This window comes from Sciurus vulgaris (genome assembly GCF_902686455.1).
Source record: "Sciurus vulgaris genome assembly, chromosome: 9".
Classification (NCBI taxonomy): Eukaryota; Metazoa; Chordata; class Mammalia; order Rodentia; family Sciuridae; genus Sciurus; species Sciurus vulgaris.
Window position 1 is genome coordinate 83,369,754 of NC_136469.1, and position 17,128 is coordinate 83,386,881.

At 42.2% G+C, this 17,128-nt stretch overlaps 1 protein-coding gene across 4 annotated transcripts in view; it reads right to left on the reverse strand.

Moving 5' to 3' along the window:
• Positions 1–199: 199 nt before the first annotated feature.
• SHROOM3 (shroom family member 3) overlaps positions 200–17,128 on the reverse strand; it is a 304,609-nt gene continuing 287,680 nt past the window's right edge. For all 4 annotated transcript variants that reach the window (XM_079154292.1, XM_079154294.1, XM_079154293.1 and 1 more), the window contains 4 exons: positions 15,472–15,978; positions 12,767–12,917; positions 3,577–3,849; positions 200–1,209 (listed from right to left, as the gene is read on the reverse strand). In XM_079154292.1, coding sequence (XP_079010418.1) covers positions 841–1,209; positions 3,577–3,849; positions 12,767–12,917; positions 15,472–15,978 — 1,300 coding nt within the window. In that variant the 3' untranslated portion in view covers positions 200–840. The remainder of the gene's footprint in view (positions 1,210–3,576; positions 3,850–12,766; positions 12,918–15,471; positions 15,979–17,128) is intronic.

Consider the following 17,128-nt stretch of genomic DNA (forward strand, 5'->3'; position numbering starts at 1 on the left):
ATCTCCTCCACAGTGATAATGACAGGAAGCACTAGGAGTGCTGTGGCAACCATTTTGCATAGAGCCTTCCTGATGCGGAAGGCGTGCGTGTTCCTGTTTCATACGGGAGGAATGTAGACATGTGGCAGCAATGGAAACTGGGATTCCCCCGTACTCAGTTTAAGGCAAGCTGGACTGTCTACGTGTAATGTAAAAATCAGAAAGTCTCCACGCTCAATGAGACTATCTTTGGAATTCTTCATTATTTCACAAAATACAAAGCTCAGACATAACTGTCTATATCCACCACAAAATAGAATCAAATAAGTGGTTAGCACACAAACATAATGATCTTTTTCATTTTCAAAAATATAAATAACAATGTTCAAGGTTTTGCAAGTTTCTTCTCAACATGTGTCTTTTTAAGGCTTTGTGTTGCAGACCCTTCATTAATGGTACTTGTACCCTGCCATCAGGATACCCTGCCCATCAGCAAGAAAGGCCACTGTGGATACATTCCTGAGGGACGCACTGATCTACGTCACCTCAGCTGGTTAAAACCTAAACGAGCAATCAACACCCTCCAAACAGGCCTCACAGTTTCATTAACTTTCTTTCTACTACAAAGTAATAATAGAAAGGAGGTGAGTTTCCAGCAGCATTCAAGCTCTCAAAAGATCAATCATGAAGGGCAAGAAGGAAAAACCAGGCTTCTTCCTGCATAGAACTTTCTTCCTCTTATCCAGGAAAGCCCCAATAACCCATGGAGTTTACACAGTGGTTTACACAGTGAAACATTTTTTTCAGATTAAATAGTGTTGAGAGAGGCAGGGATCTTTTGGTTGGGTATTTTAGAATAGGTTAAAGTGGAGAGGTTAATGTTGGAAAAATACCACTGAAAGTACATCCCCCAACAGGAGTCATTTCGCTGGTGAGGTCCGGGGGCAGAGCCAGGGCCCCGGCCTTGGGAGTGAAGTCTGAGGGCAGACTCTCCAGCAGACACTTGACCTGCTCTTGGCCCAGTTTTATCTTGTCGTCCAGCTTTCGCTGCTCAATGAGGAGTGTTGACTTCATTTTCACGAAGTGCTGGTAATCTTGGAGTTGCTCCGCCGAGAGGTAATTGGCCAGGATGTCCAAGACCACCCGCTCCCTCCGATCCAGGTTCTCCTTGAGCTCCCGGGCATCCTCGTGCTGCCCAGCCAGCATCTTCCTTTTCTCATTCAGAGAGCTCTGCCAGGGCAAAACAAACAGATCAGCAGAGGGCACAGGGATGGAAGAAAAGAGCCAAGCTCCCCGCAAGGCAACCTTCGCAAGACTGCAAAATATCTAAGTTCCTACTTCAGTTGTTCAGTTTTTATTTTAGTTGTTGTCAGTGAGGAGAATGTTTTGAACATCAATTCATTACCCTTAGGCTGCACATTCTATAGCTCTCTCCCTTGCACAGTGGTTTGGTAGCTTCAAGTTGGGAGGGGTTCCATTAGATGGCTGGGATAATGACCTGACTTTCTGGCCCTGGGCTGACAAAAGGCAATCAGCAAGGTACCTTGAGTGCCTGAGTGCTTCTTAAGTGTGGTTGCTAGGTCAGCAGTAGCAACACCTGGAAACTTGTCAAAATGCAAATTTGCAGCCTTTGTTTCACCTATTAAGTCACAAACTATAGAGGTGGCCCAAAATTTGTGTTTTAACAGGACTACATGGTGATACTTTTACAACATTTTAAAGTTTGAGAACTTCTCCCTAATCCATAACAATGGGGCTATCATATTTCCCAAATCTAAAGAAATCAGTTTTCATTTTTTTTCAGGTTGGTTTCTTTTTCAAATCTCTGGGGGAAAAAAAATGAGAGAAATCCATCAACGATGTTGATTTCATATTCATAGACTTTCTTACACAAGCCCAAAGGTAAGGTAACATACTTTATTATCTTTCTTTTGGTACTGGGGATTGAACCCAGAGGTGCTCTACCACTGAGTTACATCCCCAGCCCTTTTTATTTTGAGACAGGACTTTGCTAAATTGTTGAGGCTGGCTTCGAACTTGTAATCCTCCTAAGCGGCTGGAATTATAGGTGTGTACCTCCACATCCAGGAGTAGCATACCTCATCAGAGCTAATATGCTTTATAAAATTTTTTTTTTTTTTTTTTTTTGATACCAAGGATTGAACCCAAGGGTGCTTAACCAATAAGCCACATCCCCAGCTGCTTTTAAATATTTTATTTAGAGACAGTGCCTTGCTAAGTTGCTGAGGCTGGATTTGAATTTGTGATCCTACTGCCTCAGCCTCCTGAGCTGCTGGGATTACAGGAAGGCATCACCACACCCAGTCTATAAAAATTTTTAACATGCTTTTCTTTTCCTTTTTAAAATCTAACAAACTAACATGAATGTGGTTTTTTAAATTTTAAAAAAACTTAGTATTTATCCTTTCAGGCTTTTCAGACCAAAGTGACTGAGAAAATTTAAAATGGAAATAAAGAAATAAAATCCATTTTTTATGTTTGTCTATAGAAACTGTCATTGTCAGAACTGTACTCCTATTATTGATTAGTTGGAATGTCCTTATGTGAATTTCTATTAAAATCCCCAAAGAATACAATAAAAAAAAAAAAAAAAGAAATAAAATCACTTAAATATCCCTCAATACCAATTAGCTTATTTAGGATTATCAAAGGCTCATGTGTATTTGCCCTAAGTCCCCCTAAACAGCCTGTCAGATCTTACATAACAATGCGGGGGTGAGGGGGGGAGTATAAAGTTAGAAGTTTTATCTTACAAATATCTTCTTTTGCCCAATCAGAAAACAGACCTAAAACAACCCCAAGGCATTAGATTTGGTTTCTTAATAAAAACTGATGCTGAGGTAGTGTGGTAAGGAGACAGAAAGCACGTAAGTCCAGAGTTTGTGACACAGCACTTGAGGCATTTATCCAATGAGATTGGCACTGTGTTACCTGTCCTCTTCCTTCCAGACTGGGCTGTGGTGGAGACACCCCACTGCACCCTCGCAATGCCTGTGGGCCCTCACATACAGAGTCCTTGGAACCTTGAGCTCATGCTTCTGTCCCCCTCCCCCTGTCCCCAAAGTTTCATTGTCTGTTTTTCAAATGTCAATATCCATCATCATGCTTTTATCTTGTTCTAGAAAGGAAGGAAGATGTTGGGAGGGAATAAACCCCAGCATCGGTGTTTTTACTTTTCTTAGCAGTCTGAGCCTCAAGTGTCAGCATCACACCTTGACATGAAAGATCTATCTTCGTCATCTATTCCCTGCTAGCTCCAGGTCGATGTTATCATCATGTTTTTTCTGGGGGTGGGGACAGGGTACTGGGAATTGAACCTAAGGGTGCTTAATCACTGAGCCACATCTCCAGACCTTTTTATTTTTTTGAGACAGGGTCTCGCTCAGTTGCTGAGGCTAGCTTTGAACCCACAATCCTCCTCCCTCAGGCTCCTGAGCCTCTGGGATTACAGATATGTGCCACAGTGCCTGACTTGACTTTATCTTCTTGGGAGAAGGGATCCTGTCTAATGGCATTGCTCTTACATATGTGCACTCAGAGGGAAAACTTACTGAACTAAGATTCTAGGCCACGTACCCTTTCTTCATTACTAGCGTCTTCACCAAGGCCACTAAGGACATTCTCTACACGGGCCAGGCGCCCTGAGAGGGAGAGCAGCAGGTTCACCACCTTGTCCAGGTCCCCTATGAACATCTTGTATTTGTCAAACTCATTGGGCTTGCAGAGCTCACTGATCACAGCCTCCACCTCTTCTCCCAAGGCATTATTAAGCTTGATGTCCATAAGCAGACTCCCCTTGGCTTCCTGGAGTGTCTCCAGCTTGTGGGTGAGGCTTTCAATGAGTTCTGCCTGTAACGAGAGAGAGAGACAGCGAAGATCACCAGCAGCTGTCAATGTGAAGAGGATTCACATCTTACAGCCACAATTTGTCTTTTCTCCAAGGCTCAGCCAAATGTCCCCCCTCTCTGTAAGGCCTACTCCCCAGTGGCAGGCCATACTATTCTTTCCTTCTCCTGAGTGTCTACAACTGCTTCCCCTGAACCCATTCAGTCCTCACAGGCCAACACCTGCCTGCACACGGCCTATCGTGTTTCCCACCCGTGTCATGCTGTGTACCGCTCTGCCTTCCCAACTGGTTTGTTGACCACTCACAGGTAAATGTCCTTTCAAGACAGGTTTTCACCTAATACAACAATGCCGTGGGCAAGCAGGCAGCTAGGGTACACATTCTTCTTGTTTAACAAATAGAGAAGCCAAGGATCAGAGGAATGAAGGGGCTTGTGCAGGGTCTGAGGGTGGAGTGGACTGTTAGTCACAGCCACCATTTGCAGAGCAATTACTACAAGCCAATGCACCACAAGATACCAGGCTGATTATCTCATTCGGTCTTCCCAGCAATGTAGGACTCATATCCACCTACAACAGGTGAGGCTATGAGACTGAGGTGAAGCGAGGCACCCTGAGCGCTGGCAGCATGACTTGGGGCTCGCCCTTGTGCATTCATCATAAGTACTGCGCCTGGACCTTTTCCAGAGTCAGCCATTTATTCTTTGTACATCACCTCACTGTCTCTACTTATCAGAGCTATGCGATTTAACAAGTTAATTCCAAATTTCAATACTTATGAAACAGGGCTGAATGAACAGTATATTTAACTGAAGGAATGAAGTCAATGTCTTAGTGGTTTCAAGTCTGATTTCATTTACATTAAGTGGCTGCTACTTTGCTGCAAGAGAAATTAAATTCTAGGGTTTTTGTAATTAGCCTTTCATCTTTTCTCTTAGCCTAAGGCAACCAGATGGAAGAAGAATATAATCCTTTCTTGTAAACCTCTTTATCACTAAAAAGTTTCCAGTTTAAAATACAACACTTCAAGGCTGAGTTGTGTGGCTCCAATTAAGACTTGGTTAAAAATCAAGGTCACAACCTCTGAGTTGTAATACATTTTCATTTTAAAGGATTGGGGGAAATAAAACAACAAAGGAAAAGATATCAATGTTTTTGTCTAGCAGAATTGAAGGACAACTTTTTGTACTATCTCTTCACTGTGAGCACCACAGAGGGCCCATCAGGCATACACGGACATTGCTGCAAGGAAATATTTGTTTTTTCATGATCTGCCTGTCTTGAAGCTGAGCCTCTAGAGGTTCCTCAGTGTTAGTGAGGTTCACGATGTCTTTGAAATGGTCTGAATGGTGACATCCCGTTGCCCCATCATCCTGCCTAATTCCAAAGGCTTCAGGTGGTTACAAAATTCGCCCCTGCTGCACCATCTCATCGTGGGTTATGATCTTTGTCTTAACAACCTGAGGAAAGCCAAAGTCAATGCAAAAAGACAATTTTAGTAAAAAAAAAAATAAAATAAAATAAAAAATGTCCAGTATATAAGCATTTTACTCCTCCCCTGAAGACTGAGCCCAGAAAAACGCAGCTGGAAAAGAATGGTGTCTAATGTTAATTTTTAAATTTTCCTTATCTTCTCCTGGAAAATGCCATTGTTTCCCCCAAAAGCATCGCTGGTTGGCAGCTATGGTATCTGCCTGTGAGACAGCATGGCAGGTACCACCAGCAAAATGCTTGGTAAGGTGTGATGAGTTCACATGAAGAGAAGAACAAGGATTCTGGAAGGAAAGCAGTGGGGAAAACCAACCCTGCCCAATGTTCCCACTGGACAGCGACAAGGCAAATCAAATGCCATTATTTCTGTTTTTCAGATAGATAATGGGAATGGCTGCCATGAGAGGCCACAAGACGGTAGACCTGGAGTTTTTAACCTCGTAGGGTGCAGCTCCTAGGCTTGAAGAAAATGGGGCTATACCCAAAGAGGTAGTTAAGTGGGCTGGGGTTGTGGCTTAGTGGTGGAGCATTTGCCTACAAGTGTGAGCACAGGGTTTGATTCTCAGCACCACACATAAATAAATGAATAAAATGAAGGTCTATCAACAATGAAAAAAATGTGTTATACACACACACACACACACACACACACACACAAAGAGGTAGTTAACTGAGCAAAACATTCTGCTTGGGAAAAGGCCTTCTGCTCATTCAAATCTTCAGTATCTTTTTCCGCCTCTCATCTTGAGAAATAAAACTTCTAGAAAATGCTTTAAAAAAAAAACCATGAACTGGTAGAAAGAAAAGAATAGTCTCATGGTTTTCATTATTCCTCTAAACATATATGACTTTTGAAATTAACACTGCATGTCACTCTTGGAAGGAAGTCAAAGCACTTTTAATAGTTTAATTGATGTCATTTAAAAAAATTCTCATTTTGGCTCACAGAGGCTGGTAGTTTAAGGGACAAGTGTGATGATTAACAACTTGCACATGAACAAAAACCACAAGGACAAGTAGTTTGGCCTCACATGTGAGAGTGACAGGGCCAGGGATGTAGCTCGCCCAGTATGCAGAAGGCCCTGGGTTCAATTCGCAGCAATGCAAAGACACAAAGTCCTAGAAGGCTCATCCTCCTGAGATCTGCTCACCTTGGCTCAACTCTCAGGTTCCTGAGAGATCAGCATGTTCAGTGTACTAGGACAGTCAAAAGGACCTGCCACCATGGATAGCAACCGGAGGTCAGGCTTGACTGATTTACTAGGTTTTTCCCTTCCAGACCTGGTTTTGATTTTCAAAGACACCAATGCTGGGCAGAACCATAAAATGTGTCATAGGAACCTGCTGTATGTTCTAGGTTCCATGGTCTAAGGAAGAACAGAAGGAGATGAACATGTCTAGGAGTAGTATGGGGAAGCTTCTGTGGGAAGAACCAACCTGCATTGACTTTTTTGAAAGTCATTTGCTAGGCCGAGTGCAGCCATGGACCCTAAAACAGGGTAACTGCGAGGGCATCTCTGTCGCTTCTGGTCCATTACTACGTATTTGGATGGTATTTGAAAAAATTATTTTTATTTCACTAAGCTCTTGAATGTGCAGATTTGGGTTTAAAAAATGCAATAAAGGGAGCAAAAAGGGAAAACTGACTGTACTACAGTCATATCTTTGCTAGGCAGATCTCTTAAAAACAAAACACTAAGCAGAAATCACTGGTGGAGGGAGAGGACAGGTGCGTTTGCATGTGCGTCAACACCACCCTAGTCTCTCAGGAGCTACTTAATTTGTAAAATCATTGACATTTATCTATTTAGCTTCTCATCTGGCATAAACTGTTAACTCAGCCTGTGTGAAATGCTATTTATAAGGGTTCTTTCTCTAAATATAGTTTCACAGACCCTCCCTCCTACCTCCCCATCTGTAAGCAGAAATATCCTGCTGGGCCTTCCCCTCCTTCCTTGCAGCTTTGGGATGAGCACGGACTATGAGTCAGCGACCAGGCTCAGACACAAAACTCACCATGAGGCAAGTTATTTGACTTCTGTGTCTCAGTGACTCACAGCAAGGGGATAATACCTGCCTAAGACTAATAATAATGTCATATTGAGCTCTTTCTCTGTGCCAGGCACCACTCAAGTGTTTTTCTCTTTAGTTACTACTTACAACAACCTGAGGAATCAGGTACTATTATTATCTCCATTTTGCTGATGAGCAAAGTGAGGCAGGTAGAGGTTCCTGAACTTGTTCAAGTCCTTATAGTTAGAGCAGGCTTAACTGTAACAGGTTGTCTGGCTACAGTGTTCAGACTTTCAATCTTTAATCACTACATTAAAACAGCTCACAGGAACATTATGAGTGTCAAACAAAATAAGGCTGTGCAGGCACTATGGAAAAGTATCACTCGCATTCAAGTTTTTTTCTTTGGCGTGTGTGTGTATGTGCATGCGTGCCATCATAAAATTAGGTACCATCTGAAGGACACACAGCACTTGTTTAGGCAGCCATCTTGAGGGGAAGACCCAGCTTCTCTCTCTGCTCAGGGACTTGTATCAGTGGTATGCCAGCAATGTCACAACCAACACCTCTGACTTCCGTAGACCATCTTCACTCAAATGAGAACAATGCAAGATGACTGGGTGAGTGGCTGGGGTGTGGGACCAGAGTGGAACTGAGACTTCTGCTAGTGATGACGAGGGCTAGGTAAAGCCATTTATACCTCATAGACTGTGGAGTTTGGATTTAAGTGGAAATATCTTGGCTGCAGCATGTTACTGCTATCCTTAGCTGAATTCCATCAGAGCAGGTTGGGGTAGTGTCTGTCCCAGGCACAGAAACTGGATCAAACCTCTTTCCCATGTAGTGTAACCAGATCAAAGTGAAAAGATCATGGGGGCTTGACTGCCATTTCAAATATTTTCTAGCACATTCTCTGCCAAAAATCATTCTTTTCTTGGCGGGGATGGGGGGCCAGCACCAGGGATTGAACTTAGGGGCACTTGACCACTGAGCCACATCCCCAGACCTATTTTGTATTTTATTTAGAGACAGGGTCTCACTGAGTTGCTCAGCACCTCTCTTTTGCTGAGGTTGGCTTTGAACTGTTGATGCTCCTGCCTCAGCCTCCTGAGCTGCTGGGATTATAGGCATATGGCATTGTGCCTGGCTCAAAAATCATTCTTTCTTGGGAAGGCTTGTGACCAGAAAGTCACCTTATCTACAGGTTTTTGGTTCCAGTTATCAGAATTCTTTGATAAAACACTAAAAACAATATAAAATCTCTTCAACTAAACTGAAGTGGTCTCTTTGCTTTCTCTGTTGCAGTTATGACCACCACCTAGACTTGGAGTTGGGGAATCATCCTTGACTCTTTCTTCTCTTCATCCCCCACATTTAATCTGTCACCAGGTTCTGCCAATTTTTGCTCCCTTTTCTCTATTTTTGATCAATCCCTCTGCTTCTCACTGCTTTTACTGCACTGTCCTGACACTCATCACTTTCTGTATTACGGCCCTGACCAACAGAAATGGTCCAAACTGAAGGAGAAAGAGAAAGGAAAATGAACAGAGCTTCAGGGACTTGTTGGGCAATAAGAAAAAGTCTAATACTGTGTCACTGGACTCCTGAGAGAAGAAAAAGGTCAAGGTGTAAAAATATGTAAAGACATAGTGGCTGAAAACATCCCACACTCAGTGGAAGATAAAAAGTTACAGAATCAGGAAGCGCAGCACACTCCAAACAGGATCAACTCAAAGAAAATCAGGTCTATACTTACCATGATCAAACTACAGAAAGCGCCATCACACATAGAAGCAAATATTTAAATAACTACATTTCTCAATGGAAAGCAAGAAGAATATGGAACATTTTTAGAGTGCTGAAACTAAAAAGAATGGTTAACCCAGAATTCCATATCCAGTGAAAATGTCAGGTGCGACACTGCAGTTTTTACTGAGTTTCATGCCTAGTAACATATCTTAGGTTTTTGATAACTTTAAATATTAGATAATGAATTATTTTGCAAAAGTAGAAGGCTATATTCTGCTGCATAACAATTTGTGGAAATGAATACTGACCAAGCATCAATTTTTAGGCCATTATTAGGAAAAGCTTGTTGTATGTCAGGAAGAAAATTGCATTTTGAACTTTATCCTGAACACATTAATAGATTCCTTCAATACCAACATTATTTAAAGCTCATATCTTTTGTTTCCAAATCTGATGTTAAGTGACACTAATGGAAATTCTATTACACGTTTATATATTTGTAGTTCATTAAAACAAACACAAACCATCAGAGTTCTCCACTGCCACATGATAAAATCCAAACTTCAGCAATTTACAAAAGCCCTGTGTGTGAGCTCCATGACATTCTGGCCCTGTGGATCCTTAGGGTCTCATCATCTACCATTTTTGTGGACTCTTATTTTTCCACACTACTTGAAGTATCTTTTCTTCACTATCTGCATGCTTTTCTTCACTATCTGCATTCTTCACTTCTCTGTGCTTTCTTGAAAAATCTCTCTGGAGTTTCCTCCATACTTTTTTCCCTTTGTCTTAAATGACCCCTTTCTCTTGTCCTGACCCACTCTGACACATTCCTTAACACTGAGCTCAGGTTTTACTTCCTGCAGGTAGCCCTCCTTGACTCCACTCTCTGGATTAGTTCCTGCTTCTCTGGGCTTCCCTAGAACAGCACATATATCCGTCAGAAGACTCATAATACTGCACCAGTCCAAAGGCTCCATCATTGAAGGAAGAAGAAACCAAAAGTCCTCTGATGGTTGTCAGGACCCTCCTTAACTAAATATCTTATTCTTATCTTTCTTCCTCCCTGTGAGGCCAGATCAACCCAAAGAGCAAGTTTCTATCTTCCTGGTGCTGTGGTGAAGAGGAACAACAACTGTGAAGTACTTTTCCTCATAAGTAGCTGGTTTAGGAAGACTAAGAGCTGTCCAGCCCTGTTAGCAACAAGGCACCAGCTTATTAAAACACCAGCCATGTCAAGAAAGCATCTTTAGATGGTGTCACCTTAAGAAGCTCCCTGCTGGGCTGGGGTATAGGTCAGTGGTACAGAGTTTGCCTAGGGCATGTGAAGCACTGGGTTTGATCCTCAGCACCACATAAAAATAAATAAAATGAAGGTATTGTGTCCCTCTGCAACTGGAAAAAAAAAAAAAAAAAGAATCTCCCGGCTGAGAACAGGATAGGAGCAGCAGCAGTCTTGCACCTTAGAGCTTAAATGGCACGTTAATCTGTTAGTTAATTTGTTCCCATAAACAACAAGTGAGGAATCGCCATCACTGTTTTATAAGGAAAGCTAAGGGTCAAAAATAGTCAAGCTACTTGCTTAACTTTATTAAATCCCAAATATTTTACCTGTGTTCTAGTCCCATGATCTTTCACAGTGTACTTTTGGTGGTGTTCTTGGTAAAATCCAACTCCAGAGTTCTGCCCTTTACAATGTCATTTGGCAAGCATGCATTTTGCACATGCTAAGTGTAAGGCCTGGTTAGGGGCCTGTTTGGGAGATGGCCTCTCCCTGGTGCCCCTTTGTGCCCTGGGAGTGGGCTTTTGTCTTCTGAAGCCTGCTGCTGCATTTTAAGGCACTGCAAATGACTTAAAGCTCCGCAGGCCTCAAATGGCTGATACTGCTGTCCTAATAATTTTGGTTTAAAATGGGATTTAACTGGTTTTAAGTTTAGACTTGGGGTCTGGCTAATTATACTCAGACATCTCCATTTTAGCTCAGTTCCCATGGCTGTGAGGTTTAAAGGTAGCTGACTTTAGAGCAGTTTTTAGCAGGTTTTGGGGTCAAACAGACTTAAGGTTAAAATCTCATTCTACTATCTATGAGTTGTGCAACCCCAGTACTCAAGTTCTTTAATTCTACTTTAGTATAAAATATTCCAATGCATGCATCAGTGGAATTTGGAATAAATAAGGAATACAATGGAGCACTATGTAAAAAATAAATAAGTAAAAATAAATAAAAAACACAGTTCATACCTGAAACATAGTGTGTTATTACTTGTTTCCTGTGAGGATGAATTAATACTGTATTTTTTCATTTTCTTAGTCTAAAAATACCTTTTGTCACATAATACTCAGAGTGAGAGGGTGATAATAAAGTGATGAAAATCAGCTAAAACAAAAGTAAGATGGGGAGAAAAAGCAACGAGTAATTTGCCACACTGTTACTGCATTGTAGGTATGTCTCCATGTAGAAAATAAGACAAAAAAATCTCTGTAAAGTGTTCATCTGAAGACGTTATGGCAACCTGCTACATCTCATGGTGTTTATATAGCTTCTTCTTTGGGATAAACACAGACCAAGAGCAAAGTGGTCTTTTTTTCCAACCACAGGATCCATAAAATGGGGGTGCTCTTGCACTGCCAAGAGGAGATAGCAGGAGATAAGCAGTGAAGTCGGTACTGAGCCAGGCGAACCACGATGTCTGTCTGCATGCCCGGCCTCAAGCCCACAGGGCTGGAGAAGTAGGCGGAAGAAGAATACACGGACAGAGGTGCTTCTTAAAGCCCTCCTGCCCTGGAGTCCATATCCTGTGGTTTCATTCCAAGATTACCAAGAGGGCTTGGGACACATATTGTGGAATAAATGAAATAAAATAAGAGTTTCTCCTAAAATGAGGGCAACTAAATGCCATGCTCCAAAGAAGCAAGCTCTGAGTGTCCTTTTGCAGCATGCAGGACTGAGGTGTGAGGCGAGCAGCAGGCCCAGTGGAAGGCAGCCTCTCTGGGGCTACATGCAAAGTGGAATGGCAACAACTCCCTTCCCTGCAGACACCGCCCAACTTAGATCTCCACGGCAGGTGGGAAGACCAAAGCATCGGCACGGTCATTTTAAAAATGTCTGACATTTAAGATTTCTGTAGGAGTAACAAATGCTAACAACCACATTCCAATCCTGCACTTCTGAATTCTTCATTAAGGTATTGCAGAGTTGAAAATATACAAAGGTTAACGTTACTTTTTCTCAGAACCGTCTTTCAACAATTGGCTTCTCTTTTCCTAAACAAACTTTTCAGAGTTTCTAGTTATCATTTTGATCATAAAATATAAAATGAAAATTATTCAGACCATTGACTGATCAGCTGCTGAGATCCCTGTGCTGGTCTAGGAGCCTGGAGACTGAGGTCCCAGTCTACTTCTGAAACTTTAAAGCATCTCTAAGCATCGCTCTTGCCATGTGTTAAAATGAAAATGACCTGCCAAGCCTACCTGCAGGAAAGCTGTGAAAAAATTGGTTCAAGTGCCATGCAAATCCAAAGCCTAATGGTGGTTTCTGCAAAATCTGGTGATATGACAGATTCCTTGCCTTCCTGCCTTAGGGGCCAGTAGCCCTGCTAATTATAAGGACCTTGACTATCTTTCTGGGGGAAGAACAAGAAGGGTAAGCCCATTCTTTATTTACCTTTTTTTCATTGACATCCATCTGCTCCTCTTCCTCAGCCACCTCTTCTGGCATATCTTTTATTTTGTTCAGAAGTTCAGCCTTGGCAGCAGACACACTGTAGTAGGCAGAGCAATTGACCAACGTGCCCACCATGTCCTTGTCGTCATTCCTGGACCATAAAGAACACAAAGTACAGCCATAATAGCATATACCAGGAACTTCATTTTACTAAAAATGGTCTGTCTCTTCTGAAATGTGTGAGAAATTCTATTTAAGTTCTTCCTCGGATATCAGGATAAATAAGTAATGTTTACTAAAGCATGACTACTGTGTACAAGGCTCAAGCCTGGCGAAGCCAGGATGGAAAAACCATGACAGGTCATACTAGGGATGGAGTGGGAGTCAGGGCTATGGCCTTGCCAGGCCCCTCTGCCCAGTCATTTTACCTCTTTGCATGTTTTTCCTTTTATAATAAATATAAGAAAGATGCTGCCTAATTCATAGAAAGACAATGCAGAGCCATGGCTTGATTGCTGTGGAATATTTTCAAGGTGCTGCACAAGTCCTGGGTTTTAGGTTAGTTATCTCCTACTCTTCCTTCGTTACCCATGACCTTTCTGATGCCCACTGTACTGCTGCTTAGACACTTAAAAGATTTGCTCTTAAAAGAGGAGAATCTGGAGCTTATCAATCCACACTGAAATAATACAGAATGTAAAATCTACTCATTAATTATACAATGGGGCAGCAGGGGGTTGGTGGCTTTAATATTGTAAAAAAAACTGGGAACTGAGAGACCCGGTTTCTAGTGCGTCAAGTTTTGCTGTAATCAAATTGCCTTTCGAGAGTTCAGATTCTACTCACCTAATAAACAACTCTGTGAGTTAGGTTCTCTTGGAAGAGGAATTTTAACTACTTCATCTCATGAAATTATTTAACATTTAGCATCATTCTACTTTGGAATAAAGAACTACAAAAAGAAATAATATTTACTGGTTCCCTACTTGGTGACTATCCTCTAAGCAACTCATCTACATCTAATCCAGTTGATTAAAAAGTAGGACAAAGATCTTCTGATCATATTTTTAAAAAAACTTTTATCAGAGTATCCATTGTGTCACATGTGGGCTTCTTAGACATCTGATTAAAACTCACAACAGGACGATGCTCATTTTCACCAGAAGATGGCGTATGCCATCCTTTTGAAATCTCCAGAGGTCTCAGGATTGCAAATGCTATAAAACCATTTCATTTTTAAATAGACTGAGACACGCATTCTTGATGGCAATACCTTCCTAAGAATGTATTTCTAAATTACTTCGGTCTTTTTACAGTGAGTAGTCAGACAATAGAATGAACAGACTACAACCACATGTTGTGAACTTCCTGGTACACTCACAAAAACTCATCTTTGGGGCCCCCAAACATTCATTGGATTGCACTGGTTGCAGGTGCTCGGTAATGTCTGCTGAACACATGAGCCTGGATAAGTCACCTCACCTCAGGCTCTGAACCCATGTGTCAAAAAGAAGAGGATGGGCCAGTGACCATAAGACCTTGAATCAGGAGAGCCTTTGATAACAAAACAGCTTATAAGTACTACACAGCTCTTTCCTCTCTCCCTCCCCTAAAACACAAAACATGGTGTTCCTATTAGTAATTTAGTTAGGATCAGCTAGAAATTTCTAAAATGCAAGCCCAAATTGTGATGAAATGCTGTTTTTATTTAGTCTGGAAGCTGCTAACTGCTGAGTCTCAGTCTATTGATCCACACAGTTTTCACTGAAAATTAAAAAGAAAATAAAAACCACTCTAAACTGTTCTCATAGTAGTCCTTTAAGGAAATCACACATGCAAGAAAATATCCAGGAGAAATCAAAAGAATAAGAAATACAGACTGTTCTTTCACTGTGGCAGGGACACATGCTAGACCAGTCAACATGTGCCTCGGGGAGATGGAGGAGCAGAGGCTAAAGGGGTTGAGCAAATCCAGAAGAGTGAGCCCTACCTAGACCTTTCTTGATTTTTCAGGATTTGAGCAGATACTCACCCTAATGCCTCAAAGGCAAATGTTCAGTGGGGATCTGAACATTCTGAACAATGGATCTATTTTTCTAGGCTCACACATTTTTTGGAAAGACCACATTCAACCTCAGTTTTGGGGGGCCTCAGTCATATCTACACTTGATTCTTTCACAGAATTGAGTCCAAGGGGCCTCTCTGCAAGGGCAACTCTGATAGAGAATGGGCAACTGCACATTTGCTGAGTTAGGGGCATTGTGTCACTGCTAAGGGCTGAGTTCAAGTCCAGGGACCATCCTAGGGACCAGGGACATGGTCTAGGGCCTTGGTGGAGAATGGCTTTTATTCCTCGATGCTTCGATTTCCTCATTTGTGAATCAGAAATAAAATTGGCAGCTTCTTCAGAGGGTTCTTGTGAAGATTAAATGAGATAATGTTTACATAAAGAAATTCATACGAGCTTGACATATGGGTTTAATGGTAATTATTACTATTGCTATCATTCATGTTATTATTGAACATCTATCCCACATCTGAATCCTGAGGATCACACATCCCTAAGGCTGAGATGGAACGTCAGGGTTCTGAGATGGAATGTGTTAAGGATCTGTGAAGTAGTAAGACATCAGATAAGCATTCCTACATTAATCACCCCACATAAGAGGATTAATTGTCTCTCTGGGCCATTTCCAGGGACTTACCTCTTGCCTTCACATCCTGGGCAGTTGACAGTTCTTTGCAGAGCTTTCCTCTTTATGCTGTTTTCCTTCAGTAAGTTAACATCTTGGGGAAACAAACCTTCCATCAGGTCCATAGTTGTCTTCAGTCTGGAGTCTGGATCCAAAATGTCTGCCAGAGATTTGTCTTGGTGGACAATTTCCTTGGCCAGAGCCTCAGTTCTTATGTCTTCTGAGGTCTTCTGAGGATCAGCACTGCCTTTCTTTTCTAAACCCTGAGTTACACTGACTGGTTCATGGATGAGGCTTTGGGTTCGGCTGGGAGGTGGCTGCCCCGGGCTTGGCTCCTTGCTAAGAGATTCAGCAAACTGAGGTTGAAGACTCATGATGGAGGGAGGGTTGGACTTGTTGGCATCTGAACCTCTGATAGAAGTTTGTGGTCTGGAAGCCAATATCTGACCACCTACCAGATGAGGTGTATCAGGCACGCGTCTTTCCCTTGTAGCTGTCACCTTAGAAAATTTGCTGGCACTACGAGGATATGAAAAAAAAAAAGTGGTAAGAGTCAACATAGTTTGAAGGAAGGGCGAGGAAGAAGCTTTCTACCTCAGAGCTGTAGCTTCCTATCAGGAGGGGGTGAAGTGTCATATTCCTGAGGTTACCCTCCCTCCAACCCCAGGATTCTAAAGCACCTTTTCCTGAGAATACACTTGATTCCAGAGAGGCTACCATCTCCTAAAGGAGGTGGATTCAGTAGGAATTCAGTGTTGGGCCAATGTTGCTATTAGATTCCAGAGCTTTCGAAAAGGCTGAGGTGAAGAGAAGGTAGTAGTGGTAAGTAATTTTTAGTGCTCAGAGGATGCTACCCCGCTTTGTTTGTTTTATTTTGGGGTTCGGAGAGGTTACTTGTCCGAGGGTCTATGTATTGGGAAATGCTTCTTCCCTCTTCTGGCTTCCAAGAGGAGGTTTTACCTCAGCACCAGTGACCTTAAGATCTATTCTTTTTGTTTTTTATTTTTGGTACCAGGGATTGAATCCAGAGGGTGCTTAACCGCTGAGCCATATCCCCTTAGGGTCTCACTAAGCTGCTAAGGCTGGCCTTGAACTTAGGATCCTTCTGCCTCAGTCTCCAGAGTTGCTGGGATTACAGGTGTGCACCACCGTACCCAGCTTAGCTCTATTCTATATTCCTTTCTGTGGACATGGGGTATCTCTAGACAGAGGTTGCCTCCACACTGTGTGTCTAGTATGGTAGGTAAGCCTGCTTAGTTTTGGGGTTCAGTATCAAGAGACCCCCCCCCCAAACATTCAGATGCCACATTGTTCAGTGTTCACTCTATCTGTAATAAAAGTGGTATTTCTGTCTCCTACACACCTTTCTAATTTGTCTTATTGAACTGATTCAGAACTCGGCCAGGGAAGGGGGATAGAATTCATTTGGACCCCTTCAACCTATGACACCCATGGAAGTGGAACGTGCCACTTGGGTTCTGGCTTTCATTTTCACCATTCATTATTCCTTGGTATCCAATAAAGAACAGCATAACTACCACCCAAGGACAACAAATAAGGCAGTTCTGCCAGCTCATGAGCTGAGTTTGTATAAAAATATCTCCATCCCAAGGCTCTCCTGTAGCCAACAGAAGGATCTGCAAAGTCTGGACATGAAAATCTCTCATTA